General features: G+C 45.2%; 1 protein-coding gene across 15 annotated transcripts in view; it reads left to right on the plus strand.

Moving 5' to 3' along the window:
- The window catches only part of CAMTA1 (calmodulin binding transcription activator 1), a 226464-nt gene that overhangs the window by 166041 nt on the left and 36815 nt on the right, over positions 1 to 23608 (plus strand). For 14 of the 15 annotated variants that reach the window (XM_090122995.1, XM_031613527.2, XM_090122998.1 and 11 more), the window contains one exon: positions 19304 to 19457. In XM_090122995.1, the coding sequence (XP_089979121.1) occupies positions 19304 to 19457 (154 nt within the window). Of the gene's footprint in view, positions 1 to 2640; positions 2762 to 19303; positions 19458 to 23608 lie in introns of those variants that run through there. The other variant, XM_090123004.1, reaches the window with a different exon arrangement.

Genomic DNA, 23608 nt, shown 5'->3' on the forward strand with positions numbered 1-23608 from the left:
GCTCAGGCCAAGGTGGGGAGCTCAGAGCTGCTCATTTTCCCTCCGGCATCTGCTGGAGCAGGGGTTCCCTTTTATTTGTTATTTGCATACTTTAGCCATTGGAATTGAATTTGTGCCCATTAAAACTAAATTAGCGCTGCCTGGAATTTTAAGTAGGCTCTGGCAGAGCAGCCCATTAACTCTATCGGAGCGGCTTCTGCAGATCCTGGCTCTGAACCGGGCGCACAGCTGACACTGGAAGCTGCAGCCAAAGGAGATCTGCGTGTTGGGGGCAGTCGGAGAGCTGGTATCAGAGATGCTGCGTTGTGGTTTTTGCAAGCAGTCAGTGTGGCACAGAGCTGGGCTCATAAAAGGTGAGGTGTGAAATTGTAACCGAATCACTCACAGTCCCTTTTAGCACTCCGTTGTCTTTCATGTTTTCCCAGTTCTTTTTGTATCTCTATTCCTGGCCTCAGCTCCTTCATTCCAGTCACCTTGTTTCTGCTGAGCTGATCAGCAAAGCACAGCAGTTGCGCCCAGTGCTAAAGCTGTACAAAATGTATTGTGCAGAAAGCTAAACACAGTTTTGGAGAAAATTCTCTTAAGTTAAAGAATACTTCATTGTGTTTGTGTTCATTTTTACTTAAAATTTCTGTTTCTTGCTCAGCTGACATTTGTTGTACGTTCAGTGTCAGCGTTGGAAGCCCCCCGCAATGATGGTGTGATTTCCAAACTGAGTGCCATGCGCACTGAGCAGCCCCTCACGGCCCCGGGGTCCCCGCGTGTCGGGCACTGTGTGGCAGATGTGGGCTTTGCCCATCACCGCTGCTCTCCCATGGGCTTCCATTCCCACTTCCTCCCACCCCGAGTCCCCATCCCAGCCACCAGAGGCCCCTGTTGGGTTGTTCATTCCCCTCCCGGGAAGCATTCCGGACTCAGGTGGCCTTGCCAGCTCGGGCAGCACTCCTTGCCCAGCAGCTCTGTGAGTAGGTAGATGCTAGATGTAAGATTTGCTATTAAAATCATTGCTTTTGTTCAAGAGTCTTTAATGAGAAAAGAGCAGATACACCTGAACGAAGCAGCGCGTCTTGATTACAAAGTGTAGAATTCAATTTAAAGCTAATTTTTCGCTGAAAAAAAACCTGCATGTTCAACCAGCCAAAGATAGAGCACAGTTTATAAGGCAAAGCTTGGCTGCCTGTTCCCAGCAGCAGCCAGGATCCCCGGATTCTATTGGATTATATACTGGATGTTCTTCGTGATTATTAAATAAGTGAATGGAGCATCACACTGGTGTTCTTCCAATGTTCCATCCTTCTCAGCAGTCCCTGCTCCAGACGTTTCCCAGGCACGCTTCCATCAGGCCCTCGTGTTGGCTTTATTTTACTTGGCTCTGTGCACAGGTCCGTACATCAGCAAAATAACTGGGCAGTGTCCTTGTTTGAGCCCTGAGAAATGGGTCAGCAGCATGTAGAGGCAGCCATCCGCTTTTTTAGATTTCTTTGCCAGATCTGGGCTTCTCTGTTCCTGGAGTGTCCAAAGCAGCACTGTGCAGAGTTGATGTGGGTCTGGTGCTGCCATGGGGCAGAGGCTGGGAAGCAGTGCTGGGACATGGGGCAGTATGGAGCAGAAAGCTCCGAGACGTGATGTAAAGTGGCCAACACAACTCCTGTGTAATTGCTTTGAATCCAATTAATGCTGCCTGAGTAGATATCAGGAATTACAAAGAGGAATAGAGAGTCTGAGCTTGTCACTGAAACTATGATAATATTCCTTCAAAGGAGGCATATTTGCAAACATTATTAATTACCTGGGGAACAGTTCAGTGTTAAACTGAATTAAGGGGAAATGCTTTTCTGTGATTTCGGATTTGATTGAGAGATTACAGTACTCTCCAATAATAGAGCCTTTCTTCGTTATAGACCTGCCAGCAAAATGCAGAGATTGTCTGCACAGAGTCCCCCACCCCCAAAACCGATTTACCAGAAAGGATATTAGCAATCAATTACCTGGGGCCAGAAGAGCTTTCAGAAATGTTTAGCACAGGCTCCTCTAATCGGAAAAACACAGGAGTGTGTAACAAAAATCTGGCTGTCTCAGTTTGGATGAACATTTGGCTTTAGGATGAGTTAGAACGTTTTTGGCTTTGATTATTTTTGGTGTTGCTTTGTGGGGCTCTGCAAGGCCACTGCAAGAAGGGAACGCTGAGCTGGGAGAGGAGAGACATGCACAGAACAGTGCCAGTGACCCCAATGCCCTCCTCAGCCACGGAGCTCACTGGTTCATTGCAGTTGGTTGCACTGGAGTTGGACTAGATGACCTTTAAGGGTCCCTTCCGACTCCAATGGTGCTATGAAATAGTGCAGTGTTTTCTGCTTGGAGAGGGCAGATACATCCAGCTTTGCAGGGACCTCCACACCTGAATGGGTTTAGAGCTCTAATTGCTCCATACAGAGCCCAGCTGTGGGACTCCTTTTAAAAGCCCTGACCTTGATTAGCACCCAGCTTTGAGGGGAAGGCTTGGCAGATGGAATGTCCTTTGCTCTGGAGTGTGGGCTTTGTGTCTCCATGTGAGGCTGAGATGAAGGGCTTTTTCTTAAAGAAATGTGGTGTTTCTTTAACAGTAATGGTAGTTCTCATGCTAACTGCATTTGAAAATGCTCTAAGAAGATATTTGCCACTTTGTTCAGCTGTGAGCTGGTGATGTGGCAGAAAAGGATTTCAGTGAACTTAGCATGAAAATAACATCTTCCTTTGGCTGTGGAGTTGCTGTCACCAGAAGGTGAGTTTTATTTTAATTCTAAAGTGGTAAAAAAGGCAGCAAGTTGGGTAGCATTTGTAGCTGTATGTGAGGAGCCTGTAATAATGTTCCCTGAATTGCTAAGCAACTGTGGCCCATTTGCTCACATGGAACAAATTGAAACTTTGATTTATCTATTTGTTTTGCATCTAACGCTGGGGCTTCATTACTCCCTTCCCTTGGGGCATACTCCCACATGCTCAGACTGGAAATTAACTCTTCTTACCAAAAAACGTGCATGGCTTTCTTCTTCATTTTGATGGAAAATCCAGAGGCTTAATTCATGCTTGCTAGCTCTGTTTGCATGTGGCTGTGGGCCATTTCAGGAGGAAAACATGGAGTCTGCCTATCTTGGGCTGCTAAGTGATGGTACTGCAGGTCTGATCCAGCATGTCATTTGAGCTTCATGTGCCATCTATAGGTCTGTGATGTATGCTGCTTGTAGCTGTACCAGAGCCAGTTACTGGGAGATTCACTGTCAATTGCAGGCAGAAAGGTGAATTCAGCAGCAATACAGACAAATTTTAAATGCTTCTCAAATGCAAGTGAGAAAATGAAGTGGTATCCCCCAAAGCTAGCAAACGGCAGGTGACCAGGGGAATGCAGGTATTAAAGGACAGCAGAAATCTGCTTAAGAAGAGCCAGATCTTGTGCACAGTTGCCACCCGTATACAAATTTCTGTGTCATAGAGGAAAAACACAGCAGTCTTACTCTTGCAAAACTGTATAAATACTTGATCACAACAGCCCTGGTGAATGAAGCTGTTGCTTCCCATCTCTGTGCTTGTCAGACACATCTAAACCCAGGATTACTTTTAGATGCCAGTAAGTGTGGTCATGGCACAACTCTTTTGCTTCTTTAGTGAGTCTGTGGGTTATCCTGCAGCTTGCTGGAGGAGTGAAGTCCTGTGACTTGAACTGTGACTTGCTGCAAGTGGGAACCGCCACGCATCCCTGGGTGGGATCAGTGTTTAAACTCTGGGGAGCTGAGATGCATGGTCACTATTGTTAGCATTCATAGGCACCCCCTAACGCAGACAATATTGTCTATTTAAACTTTCTTAAACTAGAAATACATGCATCTAAAATTAGCTGATCTGTTCCCTGTGTTGAAAAATTATAATAATGCAATATTATGCTTAATTTGAGTGAATATTTTGTTACAAGCTTGGATGTGTCCTCATATGGAGCGTAGGTAAGGCTTGAACATGAGATTTTGGGATTTTTTTAGCTTAAGAAATATCCGATACCCAAAATACAGGAGATCTCCTAATTCCAGGATGCTCCTCTTCTCCTACATTGCCCTCCTGTATCCAAATGATCTTAACGAGGTGATCTGTTAGCCCACTGCTTGTGATATGAACTTGTTGGGTCAGTTTCTGCCCAGAATCTGGACACTTCTCCATTGGTGGCTGATGTTTTCCATAGGCAGATGGGAATCAGACTGTACAAATCTATAGGCAAACAGATTTTGTTTGAACTGAGGCTGTGGGTTGTGGCAGCTGTGGGATCCTCTTCTCATAGGAAATGAAGCTGGGGCTCTCTCACAGCGTCTTCAAATGCCATCTTATTTTCAGTTGTCATCTGGACTCAGATCTTAGCTCCAGAAATACCTACAGCAAAATAGCTTCGGGACTTCTTTTTGCCTTTTCCCTTAGAAACGTAATAGCTGAACTTTTCTGCACCTGTTCTGTTTTGCCAATCCCTCACAGTGCTGCTCACTGCTCCCCCAGCTCACAATGCAAAATAAAACTTCTGTGTTTCTGAGGTCCTGTGCTGCGCACGAGCTGCAGTCCCACAGGTAGCCGATCTTGGGCTGTGTTTTTCTGTGCCTTTCAGGTAGCTTTGCTCTTCAAAATTTTTCCTTTAGGCTTAAAGGAAATGCAAATAAGAAATCTGAATAGAAGGAGCAAAGAAGATGCATCAGGTTTGAGGTTTCTGGCATAATAAATTAGGTAATAGAGGCAATTGATTTGATTGTCTAGAACTTCCATTATGTCAACAAACAAAAAGAAATATTTGTTCATTAAGGCAAAACTGTGTACATGATTATTTTTTCTTTAAAATTCATGTAAGTGCTGCTCATCCTGAGGTTTCCTTTTGGACTAACTGTGCAATCAAGCTTCTAGGCTGTGCCTCAAATAGCCATCCCTCACACGCAAAATGCATTATTAACATGCACTTAAGCAAAACCCAGCAAATGGCTCCTCTTCTCAGAGCTGGCTGCATCTGCTTGTATCAAAGGCAGCTAGCTGCTAAAATAAAGGAAGTAAAATATGAGGTTATTTAAGGCTCAGTTAACTGTCTCCTGTTCGCAGTACCTCGATGTAAAAATGATATAAGAAAGCAAAGGTGCCATGTTTCTTGGTTCATCTAAAAGAGCAGTGCGTAGTTCTTCTGTGAAGCAGGTGTGATGTGATCTGAAGAACATTTTATCCAGTGACTAATTGATGTCTGGTACCTCACCTGAATGTGCCAGAGTCTGGGAGGATGTGATACTGCAATATGGGGACTGGGGCACCCCATGTGTGGAGTTCTCAACTGAGGCATCCAGCAACACTTGCAAGGAGTTACTGGTCATCGTTTTTCTGTATTCAATCAAAACATATAGATAATTATCACTTGGGTTTATTTAAGTAAAAACAGAGCTGTTCTTATAGCTTTACCAACAGTATGTTGTCACAAAGGACATCTTAGCAAAAACATTACAATCTTAGGAGAACCCCCCCCATGTTCAGTTGGCAATCCTGAAGAACCTCTTTATAGTCCAGACGAAGCTTCAGCAGTGTCTGAGTATGGCTTTGTATCCTGTGGGGAAAGGTGAGCTTGCTTCTTGCCTGTCATATTACTTTAAAGAAACATCAGTTATTCCATAATGGGAATTAATAACCCATATTCTATTTGATGTTATGTCCTGTTAGTACATGAGTATTACGTGTGCTGCGTATCCCAGGGCAGCTCTTGTGAGTTGATAAATGGTGACATACTTCTGTTTGCTTTCCTTTCCCGTGAGGATGTCTCAGTGCTGGTGGAAATGCTCTAATCCCTTTGTGCTTTGGTCACAGCATCCAGGATCCCATCTGCCCCAGAGGTGCTTGTCAGAGCCACCCAGTGGAACACACACCTTCCTGTGCAGTGTGTGCAGCTGGCAGTTGGTGTGTGCTCCTTCCCATCTCAGAAAAAAACAAACAAACATGAGCAGAAAGTTGGACTGGTTTTCCGTCACATTGAGTCTGTTATCCGTTAATTCCAGCTGCAAAACCAGGGCAAGAAACATACATTGATGCTGTACTCTTTCTAAATCACAATCAAGCTTAAATTCTTTTTATTCTTCACTGTAAACCTGCCCTACAGTGGGTTAGTGGATCAGAGCAGATTGCTGTGTATTATTTATAGGTTATTTCCTTTTGGTTCTTGCTGCTTGGCTGGATGCTGCTAAAGAGGACTCCATGTTCCAACAGTCTTTTTTTGCTGTAACTTTTAAACTATTTTTGTCCACAGGAATCCCATCTCCCTAGTTCCTCTGTCTGCTAAAATCAGCACACTGGTACTGCTGAAATGCTTTTGGGTTTTGCAATGCTAAGAGCTAACTATGATGAAGAACACCAGGCTGTTTTGTTAGTGTGTGAGCCCAGCAGTGCTGCAGCCCCAGCTCTGCCCATGCAGAATGAGCAGCCACCCAGCACAGGCAGCATCCTGCTCTTCTCCTAGGGCCAGCATGCTGCAGAGGGCATACTGCAACAAAAGGGCTGTTTTCCTCTGCCAAGAGGATGGTCTGAGTACTGCTATAAAGCACTGCTCCCCTTTGAGCCAGGTGACCACTGGGACACCAGAAACATTTGTGGCAGCAGCAATGGACAACTTTGGCTACAAACGAGTTTGAATTCTGCAGGCTCAGTATCCAAACCAAGCTGTCCTCTCAGCAGAGCAAGGCAGGAGTCCTCAGGATGTCCAAGGAGCTGAGGATTCTTCCTAATTTAAAACCCCTATCAGGTGAGGAGACTCCACGTAGCCAGGTGTGACAGGCAGGGTAGGGCTGCATCAGTTATGGGTCCCCGTTTCTTTTGGTCTCAGTGTGAGCAGCACAGCTCCTCCAGCACAGCTGAGTGCCTGCAGAGCACAGAGGCAGCGCACACTTGGCCTTCAGAAAGTCATTGTAAGAGGCCTGTGGATGGATACTAAAATTAACGCCTCAGCCCTGGTACTGCTGCTTTTGCGCTCCATACGCATGTGCCTGATGTCTGGGGTGTTGGAGGTAGGCTGGTTTTGATACAAGGGTTCTCTTCGTGAGGAGATAATTCTGAGTGATGCTGTCTGAAGTCAGAGTGGCTGAGGTCAGCTGCCCCCACTGCCTCAGAGCGGGGTGGGAAATGGCTGCCCCAGCACTGGTGCTTGAGTGCTGTGCTGGGCTCTGTGCTCCTCAGGGCTTCTGTTGTGCCAGAGAGGAGTTGGAATCTGATCTCCTTCTGCCAGGTCTGACACCTGTGTGCAGTTCTCCTGAAACAGAACCAGAAAGCAGCTGCAGTGCCCCTCCCTCACACCATTCCCCCAAAGCAGACAGGGCAGGTGACTTCCCAGCACTGCAAAGATCACATTTTTCTCAAGATAAGTATTTCTTTGAAATATTCCGGCAGGCTGGATGCCACCGGTACTCCTTCCTTTTAAGCCAAAGTGTTGCTGCCTCCTGTGCTATGGTTGGGGTGGTTTGTGGTCTTGGAGTTCTAGTGGTGATGCCTCCTGCAGGGCTGTGTGAATGCAGATTGGGATGGTTTGCAGCTCTGAGGTGCAGGTTCAGGCTGCCTGTTCTGCCGAGCAGCAGTTGGAGGATAAAGGCTTTCAGATCTGATGGCTTTTGGTTATCAGACAGCAAGGTAATAGCTAACACTCAGTGCAAAGCCTAAATCTGGCCTATGAAAATAAATGAGTTCTTTCTAAAGTGCCTCAGTGCTGAGACGCATCTAAATCAGATTGTTCGGCATGGGGTGGTTCTCTGCCACTGGGCTAGGAGCTCCTCTTACACATTAACTCTGTGCGATGCCTGAGCTGAATACCCTTCAGAGCTGTTTAAGATGTTCTCTTTTCCATTTTGGTGATATCTTTCTAAATTGTACATTAAACTTAGCAGGGTGAGTAATGCATCACAGCTTCTCCATGTCAGGCTTAATGTTACTTACTCAGCTGCAGCTTCATGTTTATGGGGAGGAGGCAAATGCAGTCCCTCCTCCTCCATTTACCCCTGGGCTGTGTGCTGAGGGAAGCAGTCCTGGGGTCCCCCCAGGCTACTGAAGCAATCTGTGCTCCAACATGCATTCAGCTCTGTCTTGTCTTCACCATGAGCTCATTTGCCATAGAGGAAACAGTATAACTTTGGGTCTGAGAGTGGAGTGCTGCCTCTGATGAAGGCAACACTGCTTTGTAAGACCAAGGCACACCATGCTCTGATGTCTGTGAAAGAGTTTTCCAGGTGAAAGATACCTAGAAAATGGTGTTTTCCATCAAAACCACCTTTCTTTTCTGTGGATTTTGGGTGCTTTGCTGATTCTGTGTGCTAGTAAATCAGCCAAACCGTCCAAAGAACCTCAAATTCCTCCCCGAAAGGCAGCACACAGGCAGGATGTTCAAAGCGATTTATCAGCGTTGACTTGTAGGTAACGAGGGACCAGTCGGATGGCTGCTGTGATTTGAGGTGCTTCAGGAAAAACACGTAATTTGCTGCTCTTCCTTGCCAATAGGGCTGAAGACTGATAGTATTTGGTTAAGTGCAGCTTTAAAATTGAAAACCAAGCAATTTTATTTCAGTGGCCTTTTAGCATGTTGTGCAGCAAGGGATAGCTATAGAGAAATGCATCTGTTTCACCATGCTGCGTGTAACGTGGAGGCACTTTTTGGTGAAATTACTAGGTTTTGTTGTAATTCTGTTCTCGCTTCTCCCCTCAGATGAGCAGCACTGTGTCTTTAGGTGCTGGTGATGAGGCTCTTTCTAGAACTGCTGCATTGCTTCTGAAATGTTGATTTTACGCAGGGCAGACAAAAAAAAATTTGGTTTGCTTTTCTCTCTCTCGCCATTTCTTTGGTTACATTTTCTTTAAGTAATTGGCTCCCAGGAAAGCAGTGAGAATAGCCATTGATGCTGCCACTGCTTTTATCTCCATTGGTCTTAATGCACTGCCCCACTTGATCTCCCTGTTTCTTTGTCCAATCCCAGCTCTTAACATGCAGGCGGTCTGCACCACTGGTGCTTTTTCCAGCTGTCCTTCTACGGTGCTCCATTTTGTTCTGTTCTGACGTGTGTGTGTGTGTATATGTATGTATGTGTGTATATATATGTATGTATATAACTTGATGCATTCAGCAGGTTGCAGCTGTACTCCTGAGTCCTTCTTCCACCATTTTTGTCTCTGCCTTCGTTACACTATCAGTAAGCAGGTGTGACAGTCAGCGTTGCTCTTGTAATACACACAGTCACTCACATGTTTTTAGCACCTGAGCATTTTATTCTGAGCAGCAGTCAGCTTTTTCATCCTTTCACCAGCTTATGTTTATACTTCTATAGCAAAATGCTGCATGTTTTCAGCAAATTTAATCAGTGTAATTATATGTGATTTCCAATGTCAGGTTCAGCTGAAGCACCCATTTAGGGTGGTGATTAGCACTACCAGGATCAGCAAGGATGGAGACCTTACCTGTGCCTAGAACTTTGAAATATGCCATTAAAACTCTATTCATAAATTGAATATTTCCTCCGAACCACCACCTCCAGCCAGTTTGAACAGAAAATTGAATAGGAACTAATTGGCAGTGCACCTTGTTTGTTATAGATTGCCTCTTTGCTGTTGTTGGCAGAGGCTGCCATTATTCAGATGACGGGAGGGCACTGAGCTAGAAGTGGGTATTTAGGAATGAGACCTCTGAACCTTTACTTGGCTTTAGCAAATCATTTCAGCCATGCAGCTTTTCAGAGTGTTTTAAGGACGTTTAGCTCCAAGCAATTAATACACAATTTTAGCTCTTTAGAAAGTGTGGTCGTACAGAAACAAAGTTCTTGCCTTGTGTTTAAAAAAAAAAAAAGTTCAGATCAATTAAAACAATTTACTTTGTTGTTAATGATTTCAGGCTGTTGTAATTTATAGGTAAATAAGTGACTTCAAAAGCTCATTCGTTCAGTGAGTGTACAGAGGAAATGTTAACAAGCTCTTGGATGGATTAAGTCTGGAGTTTGGTAACAGACTGCAAAACATTTAGAGTGGGCTCACTGCACAGATTGAAGGATTCCAACTTTCAGTGGGTAATTAAAGCTTCTCATCAGGTTTTCAGCATTCAGACAAATGCAGATAATGAGAACAGTCACCTGTGGAATTTAACAGTTGTGTTAAGGTCTCACTTACCCTATAGACAAGTCTGATGCAACTTTGGTTTGCCTGCATGGTAAAAGAGGCTGTCACATGCCAGGGACAGCTAAATCTATCAAGCTCCACACCGTTTTCCTTTATTAGTTTTATTGGTTTTATTGCCTGCCTTGTGCTCTGAGGGATGATGGTTGTTCAGTGTCAAGAACCTGGAAAATCATTCAAGCTGACAATGCTTTCTAGATTTCATTTTTCCTTGTGTCTCTATCTTAAAAAAAAAAAAAAAAAAAGAAAGAAAGAAAAAAGAAAGAAAGAAAAGATTGAGAACTTACCTTCAAATTCTTGGGCCTGCTTTTGTTGCCACCCAAATATCACAAAATCACAATGAGGTGCTCACCTGTGATCCTTATAACCCTGGTCGGTGCGATGAATCCCTGCCATGCGAGAAGCTGTGCTTTGCTTTTCAGTGAGCATTGCTGAGATATCACCTTGATGAGATAAGTCCTCCCCACTTGTTTAGCCGAAGGGCTGCCTGTGGGGCTGCAGGGGCTGGCAGCAGATTGTGTGTGCAAGTCAGGGGGGAAGAAACAGCAGTAAACTTGGAAATGCACGGAGCTCACAGTCTGGGTAGCAGAGGGCATTTCTGGTCCTGGAATTTCATTGAATCTTCTCCATAAGCTCTTCATTCCTCGGAGTTACCACTTTCTTAGATACTACTTTGGATGCATGAATTCCTAAGTTGAAATAATCCCTTTGATCTGTGCTCACTTTCCCCAGCATTTACAAACTTAAAAGCACTTGAGTTAAACTTTAATTATTCCCATGTCTGGCACTGGATGTTCTGACTACTGCTTCTTTTTTGGGATGTCTCAGAAGATACTGGTCTGTGTGTGAGGGCAGCTGAGACGAACAGCAGCTAGGTGAGATCTTCATGCCTTGACATGTTGAATGGTCTGTGTCTGTTGGTAAAGCTTAGAGGAAAGCCACGGGGGGCTGAGAAGCAGAGACCCACATCCCAGCCCTGCGCACTGCTCCCCATCCCCAGCACCTGGCCAGCACGAAGCTGGTGACATCGGTGTGCCACAGCCTCCAACGCTCCATACCTGATGAATGTGCTCTCACTGCTTAAAAATCTAATTGGTTGCGGCTTCAACATCTGTCATTCATTCAACCTGAGCCCAAGGGCTAAACAAAGCTTGCCTTCTTCTGTTTAAGTAACACGGCTTTTGAGGTTATCGGTGTCCTGTCATCTGCTAGAAAGTCACCAGGCTGCTCCCATGCAGTGGATTTTAGACTGATGTATTACACTGAAGGGTGACTTACTCTGCTGTAGTCAGGTTGTAGCACCTCTTCTGGTCATTGCAAATAATAACAACAGTATCTTTGGCAGCCAAGTTCCTTGCTCTGCCTTGGGAGTTTGAGGCAGGACAGAGCTTGATATCCAGCATACATTCACTTCTCATGGTGTCTGACAGCCCTCTCCATCTGGGAATGATCTGACTGCAGGCAAAAAGGAGTTGGGAAGTGAATCTCCGAGTGCAGCACTGTGAGGTGTGGGCTGGAGCTGTTTGTCCACCTGGGAAGTGCCAGTAGGTCGCAGAACCGTGGGATTGTATTCCTGGAAGGGAGCACAGGGACACTGTAGCTGTATGAAAATGTTAATGTTCCTTAGGATATACACTTTGTATTAATATTCTGTGTCACCTGTATTCTGTGATAAGGCTTCTGTGATAAAGCAGTGTTCTAGCTCTTCTAATGGAAGAAATGCACTGAGGACCAAAACTTCCGTGTCCTCATAGTTCTTAACCTCTCGTGGCCCAGGAGGCACAGCTCTCTGCGGAGCTGAGCCTTTGGCTGCTGGAAGCGTTTGCTGAGAGCTGCGCTCCTGCAGGCACACCTTGTCCTGCTCACACCCCTGGGAGTTCAGCACATGCACTGTGATCATCAGTAGAGGGCCCAAACCATTGCTGGGGGCCTGTTGGTGGTGAGTACAGCAGCTGAAGCCCAAAGGCTTCCCTGGGGCATCAGGGAGCCCCTCACACCGAGAAGGTCCAGCACGTGGTGCATGGAGCAGCATACAGCTTAATGTGCAAGCGTGGTGTTGGGTAACTTTGTATTCCCAAATAATCACCAGGCATAAGGGGAGAATCTTATCCTTTCCTTTGAAAGTAACTTCAGTGACTTTTTGTATCGTTTGGAGCAGGATTCTCCTTATTTAATTACAGTAGTATATGCTTTCCAGTGCTCTGGGGCTTACTCCCCACCCCTGATGAAACTGGCAGATGTGTCAGGCCCACAGACAGAACCATGGCTGATCTTGCTGCTGGGTGCTTTAGCATTACATGATCATGAGTGTTCTCTGCTTGGCAAGCATAGCTGCAAGTGGACCGCACATGGGAACTGGAAGCCTGTGCTGGGAATTCCACAGTATACCCCTGTAGCCTAGGATGCTACACTTAGATAATTCTTTGTTTGCTCTCTTACATGGAATAGAGAAACAAAATCTGATCAGAAAGTACTAGAGATCTTCCTAAAGGAAGCCCCGAAGGCCAAGAGCCAATGCGATTATAAAGGACTCAAAGTCCTTGAAAAGGTACGATAAGGAGATAACTGCTCACCTTAACAGGTCAGCACGGCATAACAAAGCTTTGATGAGGTTTGCATTTCCTTTTAAGATTTCAAGGCATCCACTTGGGAGTCTTAGAAATATGTACAGGAAGCCCGGAGAGCTAGATTCAGTCTAACAGCCTACAGCAGGAGCTCTTAGATGCTAATCTCTGTTTGTTAATCTCTTCAGTCTGGGGAAATGCAAGACTTCTGAGTAATACCGAAGAAGAAGGAAGGGTATCTAATAGTTTTTCTCTTGCAATTCAGAAGAAATTCAAGTCTGATGCTTCTTTGTCCTAGGATTCAATGTTTCCAGTCTAAATGCTCCATCAGTTCCCTGCTGGTTGCTGTGAGTCCTTTTAGGACATCATGCCTAACAAGTAAAAGCCAGCAATTGGAATGACTTCCACCTTGAGAAAGGTGACAGCACCTCTTCGGCATTGCAGTTTGGCACATCGCTGCCACCTGTCCTGGTCTTGCTCTCTGGTGAATCTCCAATCTGGGCTCCCTGTGCATCTTTGATTTAACTCTTTATTTACCTGAACCTTCAATGCAAAGTAAAGTTGTACTTTAAAATGGAAAATATGTACCACAAAGGAGAAGTTTGGACTCCTTGACACTGGGCGTTACTTTTGTCTAGAAAGATTACAAAGGCTCAACAGAACTTTCAGTGGATGAACTCTGTTATATAGCAGTGCCATAAGGGTTACGCCACAGGAACAAAAATATCACAGGACAATCAAAGCAAACATTATGAAAGTGCTCTGAACATTACTGATGCTCTTCCTCTGGGAATTGTATTACCAGTCACTGATATCAAAGGTAACAAATTTAAAGAAGCTATAAATGACAGAGCCCTCAGAGCCTGACCAAAGTATAAAAATAAAAAGGACTTGTTGGCTACTATGCACCATGCAGGCACCATGGAGCACTAAATGCATTTACCTGCCATTGCTCCAGGCAGGCATTGAGGTAATGCATCCTCTTCTGATAGGGGTGCATGAGCAGAGCTGTGTGGGAAGGGAGTCCGTGGCACCCAGTGAAATGTGGAGCTGCTTGCTTTCTGCCATCCAGCCTCCACGCAAACCCTTCACCTTACCTCTGCTCCTATGCACTGAGACTCTTGTGCTGCTGCTGCAGAGCATATATCGTTTTGGAGGGGCAATTGGCTTCCAAATGCTTTTGAAACATTTGCATACATACAGAAATAGCTTTTTAGCTCAGTGATGCTTTAGGGACGGCGCTGGGGGACAGCATTTTCTGGAGGGAAAGCTTTATTGTGAGCTCTGGGTGCTCCTCCGAGGTTTTCTCTTTTGGTATTTTGAAATGTCAGCTTCCTAGTTCTTGGTCTGCCTACAACAGTACCATTTAAAATGTGTGTGTATATATATCTTCAGGTACACATTGAACTGCTCTTAATTCACAGAAATGCATTAATATTTAAAACTTAATAGAGTTATTGAGGCAAATGAGACCATCAGAGAAAAAACTGCACCATCTGCATTCAAAACAGAATTGGAAGCAGTGGATTCTGTTGTTAAAAACTTGTTTAAAAAGTGCTCGGTGAATGTCAGTAGAGCTTTGAAATCAAGATTTTTTATTTCAGAACACTATGATTGCATCTCTGGATTGGGTTAGCTGGGAAAGGGTAGGAGCCACTGGAGGCACGCGTCACAGTGCTGGCATTTCTGGAAGGTGAGGATGGAAACATTTTGAGTTTAGCTGTGTCTAAGCCTGTTTAAAATGTGGTGACTGAATTCACATGCAAAGATTGCTTCAAGAGCAGAGGGAGGAGGAGGAGATTCTGTGCTTCTGGATGATGAAAATAAAGTCCTGAGAAATGCCAGCGCAGGGATCTCTGTCTCGTGTTCCTCATTTAACAGGAGAAATACAGTCTGAATACAGAAGTGAATCTTCAGCAGGGTAAGAGTCTAAAAAGAAGTTGGCACTGCTAAATCATATTTGCTGTCTGAATATTTACGTTTTTATACACCAAGCTGACAGGCCTTGGTTGGTGCTGATGTGTTGGGAAGCTGCTTCTGCAGCCGCGGAGCAGAACTGAGCTGCGTCTCCCAGTTCCTGGCAGCAGAACGTGAGCTGGGGAGCCCTGCCCGCAGGAGTGGGGAATCCCTGCAAGTTGGCTTTGCTTCTGAGGATCTGTGATGCCCTGACTGCAGCCACAGCCTGGGGGTGAGGTATTTCTCATAGGATCGTAGAATGTCTTAGATTGAGGGGACCTTGAAGATCTCGGCAGAATTGCAGGGCAGTTATAGCTCTGGATGGGTAATACCTGCATGATAAAATGAAGTGCCTTTTGTTTTCTGTTGCTTTGCACTTCTGTTGTACTTCATAATAGCACAGGAGATGTTCTTCTGAAAGGGTCCAGACAACTCAGAAATTACTTCTGCTGGGAACTTTGGAGGCCGTGGAATTACAGCACTCCATTTTCCTACATTCAAAGTGCATATTAAAGAAATGTGATCCCCAGGAGAACTCAAAGGCAGCTCTTTGTGTATAAAACACTTTAAAATATAACACAGTAGATGATGTGTTAGTAAGCGTTTGGGGAAAGCTGTGTTTTTCTAATCCAGCTCTGCTCTGCAGTGGCTCTGTGCCCCCTACTCATTCTTTTGAGACATAAATTGCAGAACAGTGCAATTACTTTCCTGATTATACTTTATCTTCCCTTACCAAGGTATTAAAGAGGAACCAGGGAGCATATTATAAAACATACAGCCCTATGAAATCTTGATTCCCTTAAAACAATTGCAGGGAAACTCAGTCTTACAATTACCTGAGTGTCCGAAATCATTTGTCAGATCTCTCAAGCCCTTCACAGTTTGTTTTCTTGTCTGTGGTGCCTGGAGCTGCATCAGCCCATTGCCAGTTTCTCATCTCAGAAATGAGTTGATTTAAACAAAATATCTCCAAAGGTTTTGATGTGAGGACTTGGAGAAGTGCTGGGATGGGAGTTTTGGGCAGTTCTGTTGGAATCTTTTCAGTTTTGCTGTTGCAATGAAAGATCAATGTATTCTAATGCATCAACTGCCAGGTTGCCTTCCGTAGCAAGGCCTAAACTGGAAATTAGTTCAAGGAGGAAGAAAATGGTGTATTAAAACCAGGAGCCTTGCCTAAAGCCAGCATGCCAGCCTCTTTGCATTCCTTCTATGCCTGTTGTGCTCAGTGCTCTGTGTGCCTTAAGCTCCAGCTGTCCCCAGCTCCGTCTGCAAAGCTTTGAGAGGAAACTCTCTTAATAGATAGCAGAAGAATCTATCATCTGTATCTCAGTATTTCTGGAAATTGTTTCATTTGTTTGTTTTTAGGTTCTATAGAGAAGATAAGCAGGTTTTCTCAGTATCTCTGGGGTCGGTGAAGCATCGCGTAACGGCTGCCTCTCAAACTGCAGAAACCTTCTGCATTGAATCTCCTGGGTGATAATCTGTTCAGTGGTGATCCGCTGTGTCCCACAGTGATGGATGAGAGTTGTCTTCCCTGCAAGTTGGGAATACTTTGTGTATTTTGAGGAATACAGAGCAAACTTCATGAACAGCCATCAGAAAAGAAAAAGCCTCTTTATAATTTCAGAGGTGAAACCAATGGGAAGTTATAATACTTGAATTCACTCAAAGCAGGCAATCATGCAACAAATTCCATGAACGTTGTCCTCTTTTAGTTTCTGCCTTAAGAAGTGGTGGTTGTATTACATAGAAACCAGCACTCCAGAAGGGAGTTTTTTTTCCCTTTTATTTTTCTAGCTGGGAGTACAGTTGCAAAACTTCCTCTCAGCTCAGAGGTATTTCTCCAAATGAAGTATTTTCAGTTGTGGTCATTGGTGTTTGGAAGGCACTGCCATTGAGATTTAGCCTTGAGCTGTTGGTTCCTGTCCTCTTTTCGTCTTGGTGTTATCCAGCCCCTTAGGAACTGGAAATGCTTTTCTTTGCATTTCTGTGCTGCTTGTCTGCCACAATATTGGAGCTAGAAAAGCCTTTCTTGTTTCAGCTCTGTGTTTCTGCTAATTCCAAAAGCAGTCATGAAAAAGGACTAGTGGAACAAACAATAGCTGATTTACTTGGTTAATTTAAATGGCACAGAGTGGGTAGCACAGGGAGGCTGCCTCTGTGCTCCAGCAATCATGCTGGGAGGTCTGCAGCACCATTACGTGCTATTATTACTTTCTGGATAATGTATACATTTTCTCTATAACATATTTTTTCTCCTTCATTTTTCATAAGAACTGGCACTAGATTAATGGTTAAGCCATAGAAGAAAGGTAACGCCACGCCAGTCTGATTTATTGACCACTTAGTGCTGATGAAGCTGCAAACTAGAGTCAGACAGATGTTACAGCGGCATTTTTCTTTTTCAAAACTAGCAGCTTTCTGTGTTTTTAACCATTTCTTGCACCGATTTCTGCCTGTCCTACAATGCCAGGAGTACTGGGACAAGTCCTTCCGTGACCCTAAGGAGAACCTTCTCAGGCCAGGATGCCTTGGGGCTCAGCGTGCCAAGCAGACTTGCCCAGTCTGGGGACAGATGGCCACAACTTTGCTTCTGACTTGAGGGAAGCCAAGTAGCTCTGCTGAGGCTGTGTGAATGAAATCACTGACAGCTTTCTGACAGGCACGTTTCCAGCCTGCAGTGTCTGTCTGAGGGCTCCCTGCAAGGCTTCCCTGCCACCCAGCTGCGGGGTTTCTGAGATGCACATCCAACATGCTGCCACGTTTCCTGTATGGCAGTTACCTTCACTATGGGCAGAGCAGGTTTGGTGTACCGAGAGCAAGCCAGTTCAATAGGGACAAGTGTGAGGCTTGACTCAGAGCAGAATTATGAGTAATAAGATGTGTCATCAGTTTCTGATTTACAGGCATGTGTGCACACAGGCAAACGTGGGGACTACGTATAGTGAAAACCATAGTGAAATCCATAGAATCATAGGATGGTTTATGTTGGAAGGAACTTTAAAGATCATCCAGTTCCAATTCCCTGCCACAGGCACCAGGCCAGATCCCATCCAGCCTGGCCATGAGCATCTCCAGGGATGGTAACAGGAACGTGTTGAGTTCACTGCTGAGAGTTCTCAAAAATGTATATTCTCTTAATTTCTGTCAAAACACTTTAGTTTACTGCCTAGAATGGCATTTGAGACAGCCTTGACATGCCAAACTTGCAGTCAAGTTTTAGACATAGACACTGTGAACAAACCTGTTGGCTCTGTGTTTATTTTATATGCTTTTAATGTCTCATTATAAAAAGTCAAGTGCCAACCCACTGCTGCAGCAGGTTGGAAAGCTTTGCCCCTGAACTGGTGATGAAACTCCCTCTCACCTGAAATAGGGCTGGCTGCACAGAGCTGCACAGGCCAGCTGCAGCGCGTCCTTCTGCTCTTCTTCACAACTTCCCTGAGTGCAAAGAGATGTCTTTCCATGAAATCTCTGAAGCATATTACTTTTTATTACTTCATCATCTAAATCACTAATTAAGTTAAATTAGCTGATGGAGACTATTTGGGTGTGTAGGTAATGGTTTTTATTATCTGGATCTTTTCTGAATTGCACGTGAGGACAGTCGTGCACTGAGGCTTCCTGCTGTGCTCCAGTGCTGCTCAGGCTCTCCTTGGCCAGGTTCTTCCACACCGAGCTCCATCGCTGTGGGTTTCAGAACTGAGTGCTCCCATCAGCTCACCCTCTGCAAGCAAACGATGGATCGTGTTCCCAGCGCTGCTCAGAATGGGGCTCTAACATAATTAATGAAACATTAGAGTTTTAATTACACCATTATCCTATTTATTTTTATAAATAATTCCAAAGCAGTCATTTAAGTTTGTGAACTTAGGAGTAAATGACTTAAGGGAAAGAAATCAGCTTCTCAATCTCATTATTATCTATTGCACAGCATCCCAGGGATGCTGTTGGGAAGCTGGCTGAGCAGTGTCTGTTGATGTGACGGTGGTTCATTTACAGGCACTGTGGTCACGCAGTGCTGAGCTCCTGCTGGAGTCTCCCCCATCAGTGGGACGGCGCTGCAGTGCATCAGAGCAGCACTGTGTTTCCTTTCTTTCCCTCAGCTCCTGTAAGAAGTGCATTGGGAGGAGAGCGGAGCATTAAAGAACCTTGTGGGAGGAACCACCCAGAATTGGTTTGCAGCATCCTGCCAAGGACACCGTCCCCTCCAGTCCCAACCTTCTGTGGATTGCTGTTTTCATCACAAACCTGCAAATTCTTCAAAAGACAAGGAATTATAGGCTGGTCTGAGGAGGACCTTGGGGGCACTCTGCCATGCTGTGGCCCCTTTAGCTAACCTCTTCCCTCCCTCTTTCTGCAGCTGTACTGAGAAGTGTGGCTCTTACTGATGCTCTCAGGTGAACTTCTGTGTATCTGAAATAATCTGATGTGGACTGAAACTTTTTCCATATCTTTTGCAAGAACAGCTCTGATCTCAAGGGAACCTGGTACATCACGTAGTCTATCCACAATGCTCTCTGTCCTCATTTTCATTAGGAAAGTAAGTCCAGAGAGCACCGAGTCAGGTAGAGGTCCAACTACATAACCTTTGTTCTCTGCTCTCCCTGTAGAACCCAGACATCGTGTTGGTGCACTACCTGAACGTTCCTGCCATTGAGGACTGTGGAAAACCCTGCGGCCCTATCCTGTGCTCGATAAATACAGACAAGAAAGAATGGGCAAAATGGACAAAAGAGGAACTCATTGGACAGCTCAAACCCATGTGTGAGTATCTGGGTTATACTTTTCTTCTCCTTGGATGATTAATTTAGAGTCCAGTGCCTCTCCCTGTCACTGACCTCTCTGAAGGAGTTATTTGTAACCATCAAACTCGATTTGCATCTGCATGCACTTTCTTCCTGGTGTATCTTATCCACGTGTCAGCTGTCAATTCTTTCCACATTGAGGTTTTGACTGAGCACCCATTTACGTACTAGGAGAGCTGCCTAGACTGTCCCAAAAGGGATTATGGTTAAGCTCCCTTCAGCACACTCCATGTTGTGGAAAAAGTATACCTGCAGTCTTGTCTTTTTCACGTGCCGTTTCTGGGTATCTACTTGCTCACAAAGGGCCTTTACTACAATATCAGCAAGTAGAGTTCCCTGAAGGGCCCTCTGTGTTTGTGTTGTTCTATGTCAGATCAGAATTGGTTGCTGTCATTTACAGAAGGGCTCTGTGGAGCTGAGTATCTTTTTATCAGCAAGGCATACCTGCTGTGAGATGCCTTTCAAGTGTCAACTGTCAAAGGAGAATTCCTGTTAAAATAAATCTACATCCTATCCACTACACAACAAAATTGGAGTCAGATGGCTTGGTGATGCAGAACTTCAGTGGAGTCACCCACAGGATGAGTTTTTGTTATAATCTACTGCCCAGCTCTCCTGTTTAAATGTGGTTTGAAGCTCAAGCTTGTTCTTGAAAGCCCAGTTTTAGATTTCGGGAATTTCTCCTAATCCCATCTGAAAAAGCAGTGGATAGGATGTATTTTAGGATGGATATCATTTACTACTGTTCTAAACTCTGCAATGTAAAAAGAAGGCTGCTAAGGTGTGTAGAGTGACCAGGAAATGTGTCCTGCAAACTGCAACTCCGTGCACCTCACGCATCCACCTTGAAGCACAGTATTTTCTAAAACGTCAGTGATATTGTATGGGTATATTTTCCCTTGGAAAATGTCTGAAAATGCATGTGGAGTTGTGCAATGAAAGACAGACTAGGCTTAAAGGGGGGTCTCTAATCAAGAGAGCATTAATTGCAGGAGCTGCAGTACCAAATTCAGGTGCTTACATCTGAAGCAACAGTGCCAAGTCTGCTTCTGTCCCTCACCCCTTCCCCAGCAGGTGTTGGTTTCGTGCCCACTGCTGTAAATGCCACTCACCTCACCAACCAATTCCACTTTCTCTTGTTGCCCAAGGTAGGGAAGCAAGGTAATGTCCTCGTGCAAGCAACAACCCCATTTCTTTTTTGCTCCCCTGTATTTCTTTTCCATGAAAAGTTGAAATAGAGAAAACAAGCAGAAAAGAAGAAAAATACTGAAAAAAAATACCCAACACGTTTGCTAAGCAGAATATTGCCCTGGGACTGATAAACCTTAGACAGAAATCCAAGATGTTGAAAGGATAGCTGAGACTGAACAAGAGCCTCAACATTAAGCAGGAGGGGAAGCAGCAGCCTGTTTGGGGGAGAGGAATAAAAAAATAAAGCTTGTAGTGCATCAAGAAAATTATGTGAAAACTACAGCAAACTAGCTGTAAATTTAATAACACTTGGCTTTTTTTATGTCTCAAGAGGGAAGAGTGAAATTCTGCACAATTATTCAGAGTATGTATGCAAGTACACGTCTCTGCTTATGGATATGTTTCCAGGGAAGCACATCCTTAGAAATGCAGCTACTATAAAAGCATTACATTCTGATCAGACTTAGAGAGGACACACATAACCATGTTCAGGGAACACAGAGGGACACTGTTTGCCAAGAAGCCATCAGATTTCTTTCCATTACTGGGTGCGCCATGAAATTACAGAGCCAAGCATATTGGTTTCATTGCATTTTCACATCAATCACATTCTTTCAAAGAGTTCAGTTTGATTGTCTGATGTTTCCAAATTTCTCCGCCTTAAAGCTCATCTATCAGTGACCTTGTGAGCTCTCACCTTTCCTACACGTCCTGTGTGTCTCAGGTAGTTTTATTCCCCCAGACTTTGAAGTTGTGTGAGATTTCCTGTTGATTTGTTTTCTTAAGAATTTCACATTCAGTGCAAGGATGGAGTAGCCAGGCTGTGCTCAAAGTGCTGAGGCTCAGTGCTGTATCTGCAGGGAGATTTTTGCATCCTGGTTCAGGCAACGGATGTCCCAGAATTAGGAGAGGCTGATACTGGGTCTGCCTTTAGGCACAGTGCTTCTTCCTCATCCAAGGTCAGTGACAGCATTCAGTTCTTAATTTGGGAGGCACCCTTCAGGACGTTTGTGCAAAATGAATAGTTGACTGTATGTGAAAATGCCGTGGGAGTTTTGTCAGAGACACGTGTGAGTCGTTCAGTGTGCCTTGATGTGGGACTGCTTTCCTGTTTTCCTGCTCTCTTGTGCCCTGCTGTAGTCTTGCTTTGAGATTTCTCTGAACAGATCAGCAGATGTCCTTTCAGGCATCTGGTGGTAAAAGCCAAATGCAGAGTTCAGCACAGCTGAATTCAGTATATAAACTCCATGTGATCAGCAGGTTGTCAGCCAGCTCGTACTGAGGGTTTTCCAAATTATCCCCTTCTGCCTTTCTCATCTCAGCTGGCAAAGCGCGTTAGACTTGCAGCCAGTGCTACCTTGCCATCCTTATTTCACATCCTCTATTGTAAGAGCTGTCTTTCCTTCCCCCAAAATAAATATATATACTTTTTTCATGTCTCTGCTGCTTGCAAACAGATTTCTCCTGCCCTGCATGCAGCCACAGCTGAGGCAGTGGAGGTTCCTCATGGTACTGGTTGAACCGTAATGCCTTTGGGCATTTCACAGCTCACGGAGTCCCCAGAGGCCGTTCTGCGTGCGTCAGTGAGGCAGCAGAGACTCATGGAGGTGACCTGAAACCGCATCCCTGCTGCAAATGGGAGGGAGGGCACTGAGAGCCCAGTGCGGGGTTTGAGAAGTGATAATTGGCACAGGTGTGATGTGAAGAATTGAGTTGTTGGGTTCTTGTTGCGTGGTTGGTGTTTTCCTAGGCTGACTTAAATTCATATTCAATTTCATAAGCAGTTTAGGATCATTGATGCTTAAAAGATTAATTATTCTATCAAGGATGATTTTCATCGTTTCCCATCCATTTGTCGGAGCTATGAAGTGACCCCCGATGGAAGCTGAAGCTTCCCATGACCTCTTTACCAACCACTGCTTCTCCCAGAGCGCACCCAGACGGGTGTTAGCATCAGAGCTGGAGATCCGCGCGGAGAAGCCAAAGAGTCCTCAAATGAGAGGCGGACGGAGGAGCCCCATGTGCGCCTCGGCGCCTCCCGTGGGCCGGGCCGCCCCGTTCCTTGTCGCGTGCTGCCACCTGGCGGCCGGCGGGAGCGCTGCAGCTCTGCGCGCGGGGAGCAGCCCGGAACTTGAGGCGACTGCGTGTGAAAATTTCCGTGTGCAAACGTCGGTGTGAGTGTGGGCAGAGCGGCGGCCCGGCGGTTCTCTCTGAGGGCAACAGAACCGCGTAGGCGAAACCTGGTGGTGGCAGCCCAGCCCACGGCTGTGGGGTTGGAACTTGGTGACCTCTGAGGTTGTGTGATTCTGTGCCACTTCCCATTAGCTGTCAAATATCTGCACGCGAGCAGGCGTTCAAGGAGAGGTTTCATTGTGGAAGAAGGACTTTAAGGAACGGCTAAGAGTGAACCTTCTGTGCAGGGACAGGCAAATTCAGGGAGCAATGTTAAGAAAAGGGAAGTGCGAGTTCACCCGCATCCCCAGCGGTGCGGCTCAGGAAATCTTGCCATGCAAGCAGTGAAGGGGGAAGAGGAGGGCTGGAAAATCAAAACTGAGTTGTGTGTGGGTGTCCAGATGTGGAGAGATGAATCTAATGAAATAAATCTAATGAAATGTTTACCTGCTCAGTGCAGGCAGCAGCACCGTTATTCAAAAAACAAATGACAGACACCTGTCAAAAAGAGGCAGAGGGTCAGCAGCTGAGCTGTAGGGAACCGAGAGCTGTGTGGACAGCATGGAGACCATGAAAAAGACTGAGTAAAGGATAGGATGCTCTTAAGAAGACTCATGGTTTGGAGAACTTCTGTGTGAATATTACTGATAGGTTCAGGAAGATCAAAAGCTTTGGCTTCTGCTTGATTCTTGCAATAGGCCCACAATGGAACTTCGTTACAGTGGAAGGACTGAAAATAATAGGCAT

Source organism: Phasianus colchicus, chromosome 22 (genome assembly GCF_987193195.1).
Source record: "Phasianus colchicus chromosome 22, bPhaCol1.hap1.1, whole genome shotgun sequence".
Lineage (NCBI taxonomy): Eukaryota > Metazoa > Chordata > Aves > Galliformes > Phasianidae > Phasianus > Phasianus colchicus.